At 31.1% G+C, this 17,358-nt stretch overlaps 1 protein-coding gene across 2 annotated transcripts in view; it reads left to right on the forward strand.

The window, feature by feature from the left end:
• The first annotated feature begins 11,604 nt into the window (after positions 1-11,604).
• Positions 11,605-17,358, forward strand: part of LOC110423257 (non-functional NADPH-dependent codeinone reductase 2-like) — a 25,811-nt gene continuing 20,057 nt past the window's right edge. The window contains exons 1-4 of one of the 2 annotated variants that reach the window (XM_021437422.1): positions 11,605-12,052; positions 12,163-12,406; positions 12,485-12,664; positions 12,781-13,034. In XM_021437422.1, the coding sequence (XP_021293097.1) occupies positions 11,715-12,052; positions 12,163-12,406; positions 12,485-12,664; positions 12,781-13,005 (987 nt within the window). In that variant the 5' untranslated portion in view covers positions 11,605-11,714 and the 3' untranslated portion in view covers positions 13,006-13,034. Of the gene's footprint in view, positions 12,053-12,162; positions 12,407-12,484; positions 12,665-12,780; positions 13,167-17,358 lie in introns of those variants that run through there. The other variant, XM_021437421.1, reaches the window with a different exon arrangement.

The raw sequence follows: 17,358 nt of genomic DNA on the forward strand, positions 1-17,358 counted from the left end.
AAACTATCATCTTATCATCGTCATTAAATCATTTATGTTCAATTGTAAGTGCATCTTATGCTCACATTTCTTGCAATCAACAATGTTGCATAATCAGTATTTAAACATATATTTTGAAGCCAATGCAAAGTAAACTACACTCAATAATCAAATAAGTAATTCACAATCAATCAAATTTCATTCAATCAAGCATTCGTCAAATTTAAAAGAGATAAGAAAATAGATATCATCCATTTTTCATTTGATGTTCAATCTACAAATTGCTCTTCCTTGTTGGTGATACCTATAAAGATCACGTTTACTAGATATTTGGTATCCAAATTTCTTTGGATCCTTAAGGGTTATTCTAATCAAACATATTGATAACGTTATCATATAGAGTTGTTTTGTCACATTTTGGGGACTTAAGTAGCTAAGTTTTTAAGATTTTATGTTTGAAATTTAGGTATTTTAGTTAATTTGCTTAATTTAGTTTAATATAAGTTGATTAGTTAGTTTAAATGATCTTAGTTTAATTTGATATTATTTTTATTTAAATTACTTTAAGTTTAGTTATTGTTGATTTATTTTATTATTCTTGTAAAAAAGTTAATGGAAAGACCTTAGTTGATGAAGATCCGTGCAAGTATGATGATGGCTTTATTCGTATATATTGCAGTATTTCAAGGATAATTTGAGCTACAGAAGTCCAATTGATGTGATTCTTGACCATTGGAAAGCTAGGAGATAAGGCTATAATTTTAATGTTTACCACTTGGCCTAGTTTGGATCAAATCGAGGTGAAAATTACGTTGGAAAAGGTTGAGCTGCTGTAGTTATGCACAAGGCAGCATAAGGAAATGAAGGCTGCGACCTTGAGTTACTCAAGGCTGTGGCGCTAAGATGCACTAGTGTCCCATAGTAGGACTTGAGAGTAGAGGGCCGTGTCTATGGAAGAAAAGTGAGCACTACATTGATACTCACAGCTAGGGCGCTGCTATGTTAGACGTATTTCCAAAAATAAAAGTTTGATGGGATTTCTGTAAACTAGGGCTTTTGTGAACTATTTAAGGAACCATTTTAGTAGGTTTTCAAGAGTGGATGGCAAGCAATTATTTTGGAGAAAAAGATTCGTGAACAAATCACGAAAGCAAGAGAATTTGAGAGAGAATTGAGATTGAAAAGCTTCAATTATTAGTTTCTTTCTTTACTTTTGTTTTTCTCGTAATTTCTTTGACTTGGATTAATGACTAATTTTCTTTGGACAATGTTTTTATTAGATATCATGATCTAAACTACCTTTTTAGGATTGTGGTGGATGTCAACATGTAGTTTGAATATTTGTTTCGCTTTTATTTACTATGAATAGGTATGGTTTTGCTTATTCAAATTTGTTCATAAAATTTTTGATTGTCTGGCCAACAATTGAATGATTTGTGAATCTAAATGAGACTCGATAAGGTGATTTTAGATTAGACTAAAGTTTGAATAGTTTATATTCACATCACTTAGGTGGCTTGATTCATAATTAGGGAAGACATACGCCTAAATGCCTAATACAACCAAATTAGAACACTAGTTTAATGAACCTTATTTAATCGATTACTATAAATATATAGGGACTCAATTAAGTTAGGTATTTGTGTAAGCATCTCAACCGAGACTTATGTATAGGTTTGGATTCTAGGTTAGTAAAACCACCTATGAATGTAAATATTGAGAGAAACAGATGTCAGATGAAGTATTGAATGAACCCATAATCCTAAGTTTTAATCTATTTCCTTTCTCTAGTGAATTTTTAGTTTTTGTTAATTAGTTTACTGTTTGATTGAATTTAGTTTTAATTGATTTCCTATATAATCGAGTTACTGGAATAAGATTAGTAAAACATTAGGAGTAAATCCCAACAAGATATGATTCTAGACTTACTGTCTATATTACTTGTTCGATACATATATTTGCATGAACTAAACTGACAATAAGTTTTTGACACTGTTGTCAGGGGATTTGTGATTCCTATTTATTTTGCTAATATTAAAATTCAACAGATTAGTCTTGATTTGAGTTTTTCTTTCTTTTTTTTTTCAGGTTCATTTTATAATTATATGAGAAAAGTAAAACACTTAGAGATTATGTTTTATGATCCAAAAATTGAGAGAATATTTTGAAGATTTTGACGAGAAAATCAACAAGGGTTTGCCCAGGCTAATACAATGGCTAATCAACAGGGTGAGCAACAAATACAAGAGCGAGTAATGGAAGAAAATCATTGCTTAAGGTATTATGTTATTCCATTGGTACAAAGGCTTCCTTCGAGCATTCCTAGGCTAGTTACTTAAGCCAACGATTTCAAGATAAAGTCGGACATCATCACCACGATCTATACTTCGGTCCAATTTAAGGGACTTCTAAATGATGATCCAAATGCCCACATTTAAACTTTTTGGAGATATGTGACACCTCTAAACACAATAGAGTCACAGATGATGTAATCCATTTGATACTTTTGCTTTTTTCATTAAGGGACAAAGCTAAGATGTGGTTGTACTCGCATTTTACTAGCTTCATTATGACATGAGATGACCTTGCTTAGAAGTTCCTTACCAAATTCTTTCCTTTCACCAAGATAGCAAAGATAAGAAATGATATCACATCATTCATGCAGCTAGATGCGAGATCTTTTATAAGGCTGGGGAGAGATACAAGGATCTGCTTAGGAGTTCCTCTCATCATGGTCTTGTCTAAGAAGAGGAGGTTGGGTGAATTTGAGACACTGGCATTCACTAAGGAGTGCAGTGCAATCATATCGAACAAGTTTCCTCTAAAGCTTAAGGACCTTGGTAGCTTTACTACTCCTTGTACAATTAGTGCATTATTTTTTGGCAAGGCTTTGGGTGATTTGGGGGTAAGTATTAATTTGATTCCTTTATTTATCTACAATAAATTGGGTTGGGGGGAGACTAAGCCCACTATTGTGACTTTACAATTGACAGATCTAACTTTCACATATATGAGACGAATAGTATAAGATGTGCTCAGAAAGTTGATAAATTCATGGGTAAAATACCCCTACACCCTTAAGTTTTAATCAAAATTTTAAGCGGGTCCATTAGTTTTTGAAATGGACACTCTATCCCAAAAGTGTAAACATTGTTAACAAAGATTATGAAAAGACTAAAATGTCATTTTTTTACTAATAAAAAATAAAACTAATATAAAAGTAATAAAAAAATATAATGGTAATTTTTAAAATTAATAAAAGATAAAATTATGATTTTAATATTGCCACATCATCAAACTAATAGAAACACTAATGGTTGATTGACGGTTGAACCTATGTATCCAGTAAAAGATATTTTTTGAGGGAGGAATGTCTATTTCTAAAAGTAATAGACCCGTTTGAAATTTAGATTAAAACTTAAGAGTGGGAGTATATTACCCTAAATTAATCTTTCTTGTAGATTTCATAGTCCTTAATATGAAGGAGGATTGAAAAGTCCCTATCGTCATTGGGAGACATTTCTTACACATTGCTAGAGCACTAATCAATGTGGAGAAGGGAGACCTTACCTTGAGAGTGCAATATCAAAAGTAACCTTTAATATATTTAAAGTTTTAAAGTTTACTAACAATCTTGATGAATGTTTTACAATGAATGTGGTTGATAGGATCACATATGAAGTTTCAAGGGATAGTCACCTTACTAACCTACTCGAAGCTTCTTTGATTACGGATTCTGAAATAAGTAATGAGGATGTCTTGGAATGCCTAATGTGTTAAATGCTCCATCCTGAGTCTTGGGGACACAATTTGAGATGTTGAATCCTTCATTTTCTTCATCCTCACTAGAGATTCTTCACTTTTTAAGCTTTGTTTTAATTATTTTGCATTTATGTTTAGTTAAGTCGATTATCATTTAATTTGTTCCATGTTTTAGAAACTTGAGCTAGATTTAATTGCACCAATTTCTTTTAATTTACCTATTCAATGATGAGAACTTAGTTATATTCTTATTTTGATTCTTTGAAACATGTGAATATTGTTTGAGTATTATGTAAATTTTATACTAAACGTCATTGTTACAATGCAACTTTTATAATTTGAGAATTGTGGCTTTTGCTTAGATTTATTGTACATATCTAGAGAAGGTTTATGTGAATCTGAATTTTTGAATTATGTCTTGAGTTCTAGAATTTGTTTGATTTTCTCTCATGGAGAATCTTTGGACCATTTGAGCCTTTTGAGCCAACCTTGTTATATATTTATCCTTAGAATTCCCCTTAAAGCCTAATGTAACCTTTTCTTTCTTTAAGCACTTAATTAGTACCTTAGACCCTTACATAAATAGTTCTAATTTGTGCATCCGTCACTTCTAAGTGCATAAATCAATTTAGGAAGTGTAATGAGCTAGATAGTGAAAAAGGTAGTAAAAATGAAAAGCGATTAAAAGATTGAAAGCATGATTGTATTTATCTCACTACTTAATAAAAGAAATAAGTAAAAGAAAAAGAAAAAAATGAAAAAAAAATGAAGTGTCGAACAAAAGAAAAATTTGATGAAAAAAGGGTCTGCTTGGTGAAAAAAGTAAAGTTTTAGATAGGTTCTAGAATGACTATGTGCTTAGGGTGATTCGAGCTAATATATATATATATATATATATTACCTTAACCCTAGCCATACATTAAAATTTGATAAATAACTATTGATCCTTAATTTAGTATTAGAATACACTAGTGGAGAGAAAGATGAAAAGCAAACCTATGGAACTTTTGTACTAATTTGAATTTTGCATTTGCATAAACTTATCTGGATTTTATGATATTCTTAGTGAAAAGATAGCGCGCGCACACACACACACACACACACACCAAAATCCACTTGATGGTGAGCTTGCATTGAATTGAAACATGAACTTGAAGAGTATTTATGTGTTGCTTAGAGTTGAGTTTATGAATTAACTTATGAGGATATTAAAGGTGATTGTTGAGTTGGGGCAATTTATTTCTAGTTAAGTTGTTTTCTTCACTAATGTTTTTGCATTTTAGTTTATGTTTTGCCCAAGGATTAGCAAATCTTAATTTTAAGGGTGTGATAACTCTATTATATAGAGTCATTTTGTGATTTGAGGGCTTAAGTAGCTACGTTTTTTAGATTTTATGTTTGAAATTTAAGTATATTAGTTAATTTGCTTAATTTAGTTTAATACAAGTTGATTAGTTAGTCTAAGTGATCTTAGTTTAAGTTTATATTATTTTACTTTAAATTACTTTTATTGTTGATATATTTTATTGTTCTTGTAGGAAAGTTGATGAAAAGACCTTAGTTGATAAAAATTTGTGTAGGTATGGTGATGGCTTCATTCATATATGATGTAGTATTTCAAGGATAATTTAAGCTAAAGAAGTCCAATTAAAGTGATTTTTGAATCATGGAATATCTCAGAGATAGAGCTCCAAGTTAGATAATATCAAGGTGAAAATCATATTAGAAAAGGTTAGACTACTGCAGTTCTGCACATGGAAACATAAGGAAGTAAAGGTTGCAACCTTGAGTTACTCAAGGCTGTGATGCCACGTTGTATTAGTGTCCCCTAGTAGGACCCGAGAGCAGAGTGCCACGGTGTTGGTAAAGTGAGGTTGCAGCATTGGAAGAAAAATGGGCACCATACCGGCACCCGAGGCCAGGGCATCGTGACGCCAAGGAAAGCAAGGCCGCAATGCCAATCGTATTTCCAAAATTGAAATTTTGATAGGAATTTTTCAAAGTAAGGCTTTTGTGAACTATTTATGGCACCTTTTTAAGAGTTTTCAAGAGAGGATGACAAGAAATTATTTTGGAGAGAAAGAACCAAGAACAAACCAAGAAAACAAGAGAATTTGAAAGAGAATTGAGATAGAAAAGCTTCAATTATTAGTTTCCCTCTTCACTTTTTCTTTTCTCTTAATTTTTTTGACTTGGATTAATGACTAATTCCTTTGGACACTGTTTTTATTAGATATTATGAGCTAAACTACCTTTCAAGGATTGTGGTGGATATCAACATGTAGTTTGAATATTTGTTTATCTTTTATTTACTATGAATAGGTGTGATTTTGTTTATTCAAATTTGTTCATAATGCTTTGATTGGCTGGCCAACTATTGAATAATTTGTGAATTTGAATAAGACTCGACAAAGTGATTTTAGATTGGACTAATGTTTGAATAATATATGTTCACGCCACTTAGGTGATTTGATTCACAATTAGGGTAGACATATGCCTAAATGCCATACATAGCCAAATTAGAACACTAGCTTAATGAGCCTTATTTAATTGATTACTATAGACATAGAGTGAGCTAATTGAGTTAGGTATTTGTGCAAATATCTTGACAAAGACTTGTGCATAGGTTTGGATTCTAGGTTGGCAAACTATCCATGAATGTAAATATTGAAAGAAACAAATGTCAAATGAAGTATTGAATGAACCCATAATTCTAGCTTTTACTCTAGTGCCTTTCTCTAGTGAATTTTTAATTTTTTTCAATTAGTTTACTGTTTGATTGAAATTTAGTTTTAATTGATTTTTTATATAATCGAGTTACTCAAATAAGATTAGTCTGTTATAATCTTAATATTTAGTGAAACATTAGGAGCAAATCCTTGTGGGATACGATTATAGACTTATTGTTTATATTACTTGGTCGATACGTATACTTGTGTGTACTCAACTAACAACACATATGCACAAAATAATTAATTGATCAAGGTCGACTATGTTTCTTCAATTCTTCATTTTCTTGTGCTTTTTAGAATAAGGTCGACTATTGACAACTATATAATATAGAGTTATTTGGGCTTAATTGTGATAGTCATTTAGTATAGTTTTTGTAATAATGCATAGAAATTAGTAAATTTTATTTAATTATTTTAAATTAGTTAATTTAAGTGAGTCAATCTAATCTTAGTTAATTTTATGTTTAATTTGGTGTTACTGTGGTTAAGATAGGTTGTTATTGATTTATTTGTATTTTTGTAGGTATTTGATGAAAGAAGAATTTTAATGGAAGAAGAAGAGCCATTTCAAGGTGTATACTTTTATTGCACATATTTCGTATTTTGGACATAACTTGCTCTACAGAACTCCAAATGATATGATTCTGATACCATTGGAAAGCTAAGAGAAAAAAAGCTAACTTTCATTTTTACCACTTCACCTAGTTTCACTTAGAAGGTGGTCAAAAATCTTGTTGGAGTTGACCCACTGTAGTAGTCCTAGAGCAATATCGATTTCTGTTAATTAATTGGATAAGGCTATGGCCCACATTGTTTGATCAGGAAATCCCAACTGAAATTGACTTCTTTCTTCACCTAAATTGATTTCAAAGCCTTGTAAAAACAAACTTTTGGAGGACTTTTGAAAGAGAACGAAACACCAGATTGACAGTTGAGAGTTAAGCCACAAAGTCATTGAAGCTAAGAAGAATTTGAAGGATTCAAGGAGATTTGGAGATCAAGAATACAATTTTTGAGTTTTTCTATCTTCTTTATTCTCTTGGTTTTGTTTTTAACGTTTAAATTTTATTTGATGATGATGTGTGACTTGATGGGAAACTAAACTTTTTATCCAAGATTATGATTGAATCAATATGTAGTCTGATTTTTTTTTTGCTTATGTTTGATGGATTTAAGTTGTTTTTTTCTTCTGTTGTTAATGCTTCTGGTAGACTGGCCATCAATTTGATTGAATTGGAAACCTGAGTTAAACAATGACGAAGGAGATTTAGGTAGACCCTGAATAGAATAGCGTATGATCGAATGCACTTAGGTAATTAGATGGTTTGATTTACATATAGGGTAGACATACACCAATAAGCCATACATAGCCAAAATTAGAGTACAAACTTAATGAATCTTTCTTTAATATAATTTGCATAGGCATATAGTAAATTAATTGGATGAGGTATTTTTATGAGAAACTCAACAGAGACTTGTAAATAATTTAGAACTCTAGGTTAGCAACTTAATATATTAAACTAAGTTAAGAGAGAGAGAGAGACAATATTTAGATAAAGTATTGAGGGATATCATAATCTTAAGTTTGGTAATCATTATAAGTAATTTTGCTGATATATTAGTTTTAATTATTAGTTTATTAGTTTCAATTTTTCTTGTTAATTTTAATTATTTAGATAAAATTAAGGTGAGTTAATTTTAGTAATTAATAGTAAGGACTAATTCAATTCTCTATGGGATCGATACTCTACTCATCTCTATATTATCTTTGTGATACATACACTTGCTTGGGTAGAAAATTGAACAACAACTATAGATTTATGTTCTTCAAGTTTTGCATTATTTCTGCCTTTGGATTGACTTGAGCTTTTCTAGGATCGACTCTTAACTTATGTCTTGAGGTTTCTTTAGCATTTTGGTGCTTTTCTTCAGCTATTTTTTCCTTGCCTTGTTCCTACAATCAAATAATAATTCAAAGCATGTTTGCTTTTTATTTTCTTAGTTAAATATGTATTGTTTGAAAGCTTTTATGATATTTTCTAATGATGTATGGCTTTTTCAAGCAATTATGTAACCTCAAGAGATTAAAAATATATTTGGAACAATTTCAAATGCTTGACATTAAGTTCAAGGTAATATGTAATTTTTGTCTAATCAAAATATGATGCAACTCAAGTCTAACACTTAACAAAGATCTAGAATTCTTTCCTTTCTGAAGCACTTTTTTTTTTGCATTTAGAAATATCTTGAATTTTCACAAAATGACAACAAAATTGTCCCACAATACTATATTTTATCACCAAAGATATTTAAATTTTGATACAAAAATGAGTCAATACAACACTTTTATAATATGTGATACTTCAATCTCTTGAAAATTGATGATTATTGCTTGAAAGGGCTTTGGATGAGTCAAATAACAATTTGGTCTTTCAAATGGATTGGATGGTTTAACACATTAAGGCATTAGTCAATAAGAAAGGTTTCACCACTTCATAGAGAAAGGAAGAAAATTGGTATTTCTTCGTCTAAGCTCGTAAATGAAATATGATTCTCTAAACTTGCATTTTTAGAATCAAAATTTCTTTTACAAAAAGATTTTGCTCAAATCGTAATCAATTTTGACACCCTCTTAATCTCATGAGGTGTGGCAAGATGATAAATGTCAAGACTAGCTATTAAAGCTTAAGACTTGCAAGGCTCTTTTGGAAGTGAAGGGTTCAAAGTTCAGTATTGACTTTTCTAATAGATCTCGAATCTTTAATAGTGTTTGAGAGCCTTGAGGACTTAAAAAATGATGTCCAATGCATTCTAGCTTCCTTGAGATTGGCTCTCTCTGGTGCCTCTTGTTATGCCACCTAAGATTTTCATTTGACTTCCTCTTGGGAAAGAAAAACAATAAAACTCAAATAAAAGTTGAAGAAACCAAGTTAAAAAGAAAAACAAGAAAGCTGAAAAGAAAAATCCCTAAACCCTAAGCCAATAAAAATCACAAAATATTTTTAGACATAGGAATTCTCCACTGTAAGCACAAAAACTCAGATCCACAAGCCCACAATCATAAAGATATATCATCGGAATATAAAAAAATGAAAAAAAATCAATTTATCAAAAAACCCAAAATCTTCAATCTTTCATTTCCTTTTCAAAAATCCAAAATTTGAAAAGAAAAAGAAAAAAAGAAGAAGGAGAAATGAATGTAGAAAGGAGAAAAAAGATAAAGTAAATAGTGAAAGGAATCTTAGAAGAAAAGGAGGAAAAAATAGAAGGGAAGGTCGGGCAATGGGTAAGATAATTGGGAAAAAATAAAATTTGTAACTTTCCTTTTACAAAGGGAAAGTTGCTTTGCCTCTGTGAGAAAATGGAATGATATTCGTTCATCACATTATAATGACTTTGCAACGGGAAGACTTTCCTATGTCTAAATTGTAAACTAAATACTGCAAAGTCATTACAGCTATTTAAATTATAAGGAATGTCTCCCATTTACAACATACCAAACGACTCCTTATTTCCATCGGATCCCAACCCAACCCAAAGCCATATTCATTTACTTTTCTTGCTGGAAGAACAAAAAACAGAAGAATGATTCATTTGCTTTTCTCCTCGATTTGATTGCTTTACCAACCCAAAGCCATGAACCATTTGCATTTTCACTAGAACAATAACAAGAAGAAGAAGAAAAAGATTACCAACCATTGATTGATAGAGAAAATAGAGAAAAAATATGAGAGAGAAAGAAAGGAAAAAAAATTAAACCTAAACGTGTATTGTTAAATAGTAAAAAAAATTCAAGTGGCATTTTGTGAAAGTTGAGACACAAATAAGGTAGGAAATGTAGGGATGTCAGTGGGTATGGTACTTGTTAATTTTGAGATATCTGAACCTAAACCTGAGCTTAATCAATAAATGAGGTACTCGAACCCTATATACTTGAATATTTTTAAAATTTACTATCCTAACCTAAATCTTAATGCATACTTACAACCCGATAATTACCTGAACTCATTTAAAAATCCGATTATCTAAAAAAAATATATTAAAATGCTCTTCATGAGTACCCAATTACCCGAACCCAAATTTGTACCCATATCTATATATAATAATATTTTCATCCATATTCCATATAATTGACTAATAATTAAATTTATAAAAGCACACAAACAATAAATTTACATTTAAAAAATAAAAAACAAATATCTCAAATATAAACTTAAATAACTAAAAACAAATATTCAAATAACAACTTAAACATTACAAGTTTAATTAACTATATGGGTTTGTCCCTGAATTAAAAAAAAAATAACTAGGTTCCAAAATTATTCTAATCTCACAACTTTGTTTTATGTATATATTTTATAAGTTTATAAAACAAAGGTATTATATTATAACTAATAATTTTATAAGTTATAATTTTTGTAACATTAATGTAAAATAGAAAGTAAATATGTTTATATTTAAAGTATATATACTAAGAGTATATATATAATAATAATTATATTCCTTATAAATTAGTATAATATATAGAGTATATGCATTAAAAGATATTATAAGTTAATAATCATAATTTCATAAATTAATTTAATTAATAATACGAGTTTATCTTTAATTACATAAAATTAAAAAAAAAAACATAATTGAGTTCAGGTATTGAATACTCAAGGAGTGGTATCCAAACTCGATATAGATAATAAAATTACTATCCAAACTTTATTTTAACCTGATTATACCATATCCTAATTCTATATAATCGAGTTCGATACTTGTAGATACATTGTAGCAAATTTCCCATTGCCATCCCTAAGAAAATGGAAGGATTTGGATTTTGATTTTGACGGCTGGACTGGGGACGGTAAAGCCTGGATGAAGAACTGATCCAGTGGGGGAACCAGAAGCAAGAAGATGAAGGTCCAAAGCTCTCCGCTCGTGACCAAAGCTACCTACAGGCAACAGATCAGGCACTATGTCCAGTCTGAGTCCAAGGCAACTGAAGAAAGGACAAAAACTGCAGATTTCTATCCCCAATAGAATTAAACAAAGGCCAAGCCCAAGTGGTCAGTGGAATCCTGATTGCAATAATTTAGTTCACCTGCCCGGTCCATCCTTGTCGTGTTGCTCCTGTACACTACACTCAAACCATCCAAAAGCATGCCAAGCTCAACAACTACTACTTTGCTAAATCAAGAGTAAGAAACAACATTGTTGACTTCTTGAAGAACCCAGGCTGACACTGCGAAGCAGATGGATAGCAATTTTAAGGCAACCTCTTTCAACATTCCAGAATGCGTTTTGGCCTCCAGTGGCCGGCGAATGCCGCTTTTGGGCTTTGGCACTGCAGCTTCTCCACCTGTAGGATCAGAACTTACGAAAACGGCGATTTTCCAAGCAATGGAACTTGGTTACAGGCACTTTGATACAGCTTGCTTGTACGGGACAGAGCAGCCACTTGGTGAAGCAATCGCAGAAGCATTTTCGGTTGGCTTAATTAAATGTAGAGACGAGCTCTTCATCACTTCCAAGCTTTGGTGCGGCGATGCCCATGGGGAACTTGTTCTCCCTGCCCTTCAGAGGAGCTTACGGTAAATTAGTGCCAACTTATATTTCCTCTTTTAGCTTCTTTCTTTACACAAAATTTTCTGTAAACTATGTCAAAATGAAAGTTCTTTGGTTTAAACTGTTTGTCCTGCAGAAATCTCAAGCTTGAGTATCTTGATCTTTATCTTATTCATTGGCCAGTGAGCTCAAAACCAGGGACTTATGAATTCCCCATAAAGCAGGAAGATTTCCTCCCAGTGGATTTCAATTCGGTATGGAAAGCCATGGAAGATTGCCAAAGGCTTGGCCTCACAAAGTCTGTTGGTGTTAGCAATTTTTCCTGCAAAAAGTTGGCTGACATTCTAGCCTTTGCAAAGATCCCTCCAGCTGTTAATCAGGTTACTCTCCTTTCAAAAGCATTTCATTCTGGTTTGAACTTTGAACAGTGATAAGGAAGTTGTTACAATTTGTGCAAGGTGGAATTGAACCCACTGTGGCAACAAAAGAAGCTAAGAGAGTTTTGCAGGGCAAATGGTATCCTCTTGACAGCTTACGCTCCATTGGGAGCCAAAGGTACCATATGGGGCAGCAACAGAGTTCTGGAGTGTGAATTGCTCCAAGAAATAGCTAAGGAAAAAGGAAAGACCGTTGCTCAGGTACTTCCCCAAATTAAAAGAAAAAATTGTGCTCTTTCTTTTCTCCAATATTTCGTTGTGAAAAAAGAACAAAAATAAAAAAAGTCAACACACAACAATTCTACATCCAAAAACAGATTTGTCTGAGATGGGCATATGAGCAAGGGATAAGTATATTAGTGAAGAGTTTCAACAAGGACAGGATGAAAAGCAACCTTGAGATATTCAGCTGGACTTTGAGCGAAGACGAGGTGAAAACGATCAATGAGATCCCACAAAGCAGACTTTGCGGCGGTGAAGATTACATCTCCAAATATGGGCCTTTCAGGACTGCTGAGGAACTTTGGGATGGAGAAATTTGATTAATTTAATCAAAAAATTTTAGCTACAGGTCAGTAATCTGTTAAATTTTATTTTTAATAAAATATATTGAATCCAGGACATGTTGTAGTTGATATTTAGATCACAAAAGCATATTTGATTCTTAATATATGATTTGACAATAAAAATAATACTCATCAGATTAACTATTAGAATTTAGTGTATTGCAATCTTCTTTCTCCTTAATTTATAACTTTTCAATGAGTGAGATTTTTAATGTTCTTTGCAAAGAGGAGAGAAGAATTATCATTTCCTTTATATAATAAATCGTTAGTTCTATTTAAAGTTTTCTAAATAAACCTACACTAAGAAATCCACAAATAACATTTGAGTGTAATTCATTTTATTAGATCATATTATGGATTATAATATTATCATTTTATAAAGATTAAATTAAATTAGCTTGACTTTTACAAAACCCAAAAAGTAAATTAAATAATGTAAGTCTACCCTTCAATTATTAGGGAAAATCTAACAATCTTCGACTTGAACTACATTATTTAAATTTAAATTTTGAAAAATAAATTTTCTTACTACCGACTCATAGGCTAGGACAATAGAAAAATTTATGGGTCTAATTCCTTTATTTTTTTAAAAAATCATCCTGAGACTATTCCAAACATCAATCTATCCAATAAAATTTTGTGACATTGAAAAATAATAGTAACTATGTCTATAAAGACACAACACTACTATAATCACATATATCACTTGATCTAATAGATGTGAACTCAATGTAGCAATGTAGTTGTGAATAATCTTGATGATTTGTTTTATGTGCTGTATTAATTTATCAATCATTAATTTATTCTCTACTTTATGCTGCCCAAGCGTGCAAGGGATATATTTTATGATTTATTCAATATACTTGTATGTTTACCTTACATATCTAGAAATATACTTCACATGTCAAAGACGATATATCTTCAAGGCTATTAATTTATGCCTCAACCTATGTTCAAGACTAACCCAAGTCTTAAGTCCTCACTCTTCACATATACAAAATGTATATATACATAAATACTTTATGACTAAATATCCTTAAATAATTATTATTAATAATAAATTCAAATACATCATTAGTGATATACTCCACATAAAATTAAGAATAAAGCATAAAACAATGACAAATCCTCCCACTAACTAAGTGCATCAAAAGGTTCCACGATATTCATGTTAATAATATGTTTCTTGAAAGTGAGAAGGCGCAATCCCTTGATTAGAGGCTCAACTATTTTATCATCAGTCCCAATATGCCATATTGAAATGTCACTTTTTTTTATAGTTAGGAAAAGCCATCCAAACAATTTAAAAAACATAACAAAAACTTAAAACTTTTCCCTCAAGTAAAATCATCCTTGGTTATTAAATATTGACTTAATCTTACCAATTTGGTAGAAGTTTGTTTTACCTTTGTGGCTTTGTTTTCTTAATTAATAAGCCCACAACAATTTGTGCTTCAAAGAACCTCCTACCAAGCTTGGGTTTTTACAAACTGTAAGCTACCCAATTGTGCAGCCTCCAATATTGATCCATATAAGAAGCAATCTTAAAAAACCACCAAAGGTGGTTTTGCAGTTTGCTTAATACCAAGGCTAGTGCTAGCTAGGTATGTGAGGTGTTGATTGCTCATTCTTCAGTCAAGGAAAGACGAAAGCTGAGAAGGAGAATGAGAAAAAGGGAAACATAAGCGAAAACATAAGGTAAAGGGAGGTGAAAAGATTCTAGGGTTTCGTTGAACACCTTTTTCTTTGTTTTCATGCCTCTCAAATGGTCACACATAATCACAACCACTTTTAAAGTAGGCTTTAATATATCTCTTATATTAATTACAAAAATTACCCTAATTTATAAAAATATTCAATTAAGTCCTTAAGGTCCATAGCTTCTTCAATTAAATCCAACTAAATCCCTTACTTTTACATCCTTAAATAGACATTTTAACTATGTATGACTCATTAGATTTCTAACATATTAGCAATAAATACCAATTATAATCTAGAACAAATTCGGATTAGATGAATCAAACACATTTGTATTCATCATCAATTCCCAAATTGGTTAGCTCATATTTATAAGTCAAGATTGACATCAAACAACGTGTCATGACTAACCAAATGTTAAGAAGAGCCAACCTTTCAATGAACAATCTTTCCATGTAATTAATATCTCTTCATTTACTAAATCTTGAGAAGACATAAAACTTGGCTCAACGGCTATTATTTATTATCTTTCTTAGAGTAGCACTTGATACTTGTAATCAACTCCATAATAAGATTCGAAAAACTCCTTTTCCAATCCCATTCTAAGTTGGTCAAGGACTCCTTGAGTTATTGCTTATCAAGAAGGAATTGGGATATTCTCTTTAGTATCACTTAAGGTGATGAATCTTCAATCGATCATTCATTTGCCTTCATATACCTCATGCTATACCCAACAACTATCTTTTATGAGCATCTTTGATTAGGATCACTAAAAATAGTATCAAAGTATAACTTTCCATACATAAGGAAACTTGATGATCTCAAGTTGAAGGATCACTTACACAATTGTCATATGAGAATTTGTTCCATAGACATTTGGGTGAAATACCAAATGATGTTCTCATTTTGGATCATATTCAGTGTACTTGTTCACGTAACAAGCATCCACATGTTAGGTCAAATATCCTAATACTTCAATCTATGAGATTGATAGCTCACTTCATAAATAAGGAACATAACCATGTGTTTGTCTCTTGCCTTTATAAATGTCCAATCTTGATAAGGCATTGATTAGGAAAATTTTTGGAATAGTGCTTTGATGCAACAAAAATCTCATAATTACAAATAGAACTTATTCCATGTACTTCATCTTATTAGTTAATAACATTCATAATTACAAACATAAAGATAAAGAGAGCTTTATATTAAAATTAAGTACAAAAAATAACATAATATATCTCTACAACCAACTGAATGGCTTATATGGCATACCATTTGCACTTTCAATTACAAGTTCTTCAACTGTCAAATATTTTATCTCCATATGATTAAGCCCTTCGTTAGGAATGTTAGCTCAATAATAATGAGGAAATATCTAAGAGGGGGAAGTTGAATTGGATTTAGAAAAAAAATTTTCAATAAATTAAACTTTTAATGAAGGCAAGCTTGAAGACAAGTTTCTTAAATTTTTTTTCACTTTAAAACATACCAAAGGAAATTTAATTAGCAACTTAACGAACAAACAAGTTGAAAACAAATTTTTTAAACTCTTTAATGTAAAATGCACAAGTGTAAAAGTGAAGAATAAGTAAGTTGTAGACAAATTTCTAAAACTTCTTCAAGATGAAATGCAAAAGTTAAAAGAGTTAAAGGTAAAGAAAAAAGACACAAAATTTATAGAGGTTCAACACTCCTTGTAGGTGCCTACATCTCTTTCCTTAGCAAGCTAAGGAGTTTCAAATTCAGTATGAAAATACTTTTTAAGGCTCAAGTATAACCTTTACAATGCATTTCAATGATCAAGCACAATCTCTCAATATAATGCCTTTTATGGATCAAGCACAACCTTTCAACATAATGCCTTTTATGGATCAAGCACAACCTTTGCAACACTACCTTTTAGAGGCTATGACATAACCTTTTTCTCTTTTATAAGATTGAAGCAAATGTATGTTTTTAAGGTGGATTTTGCTAAGTAAATACAAAGTTGGAAGAGTATGATAATGATAAGAAAGTTTACAAAAGATGGGAATGAAGGCACAAATGAATTATATAGCATAAGAAAGCTTAAAAGCTTGGTGGAAGAATTGAGTTTGCTTGTTCTAGCTTGGTTTCTCCCTCTTTTTCTTCTTTTTCTTCATAAGGTTTTATTCTTGTTCAAATGATGTTTTTCTTTACTCTTTTAACCTTCTAAATGTGTTGGAGAAATCCCTTTTATAGTTGGAAAAGCTTTAGAGCTGTTGGAGAAAGTTTGGTGAAGAAACTATCCATTTTCCTTTTGAATTTTGTGTCGAATGGTCGTTATCTATTGATAGTTCATGTATATTTATTGATAGCTACTAGGCAGAACCACCATTATCAATAGATGAAGAACATCTATGGATAGATAAGAGACAGAAAGCGCTCTGAAGGTTCTTTTGAGTTGGTTTGTGCTGTACACACCTTAGCCTCTTTACTTGATGAACCTACCTTAGAAATTGAACACTTTAACATCTCAAGAATAAGTGTTAGAGAGATTATAAAGCTTATTTAAAAAAATTTAACACTCATCATCTAAATCAAGCTTGTAGACTTTTAAGGATCACTCAAACAATGTTTAAGCAAGTTTGAAACTTTTTCACATGGAAACAC

This window comes from Theobroma umbraticum, unplaced genomic scaffold, assembly GCF_002168275.2.
Source record: "Theobroma umbraticum cultivar Fairchild unplaced genomic scaffold, ASM216827v3 scaffold_20.0, whole genome shotgun sequence".
Lineage (NCBI taxonomy): Eukaryota > Viridiplantae > Streptophyta > Magnoliopsida > Malvales > Malvaceae > Theobroma > Theobroma umbraticum.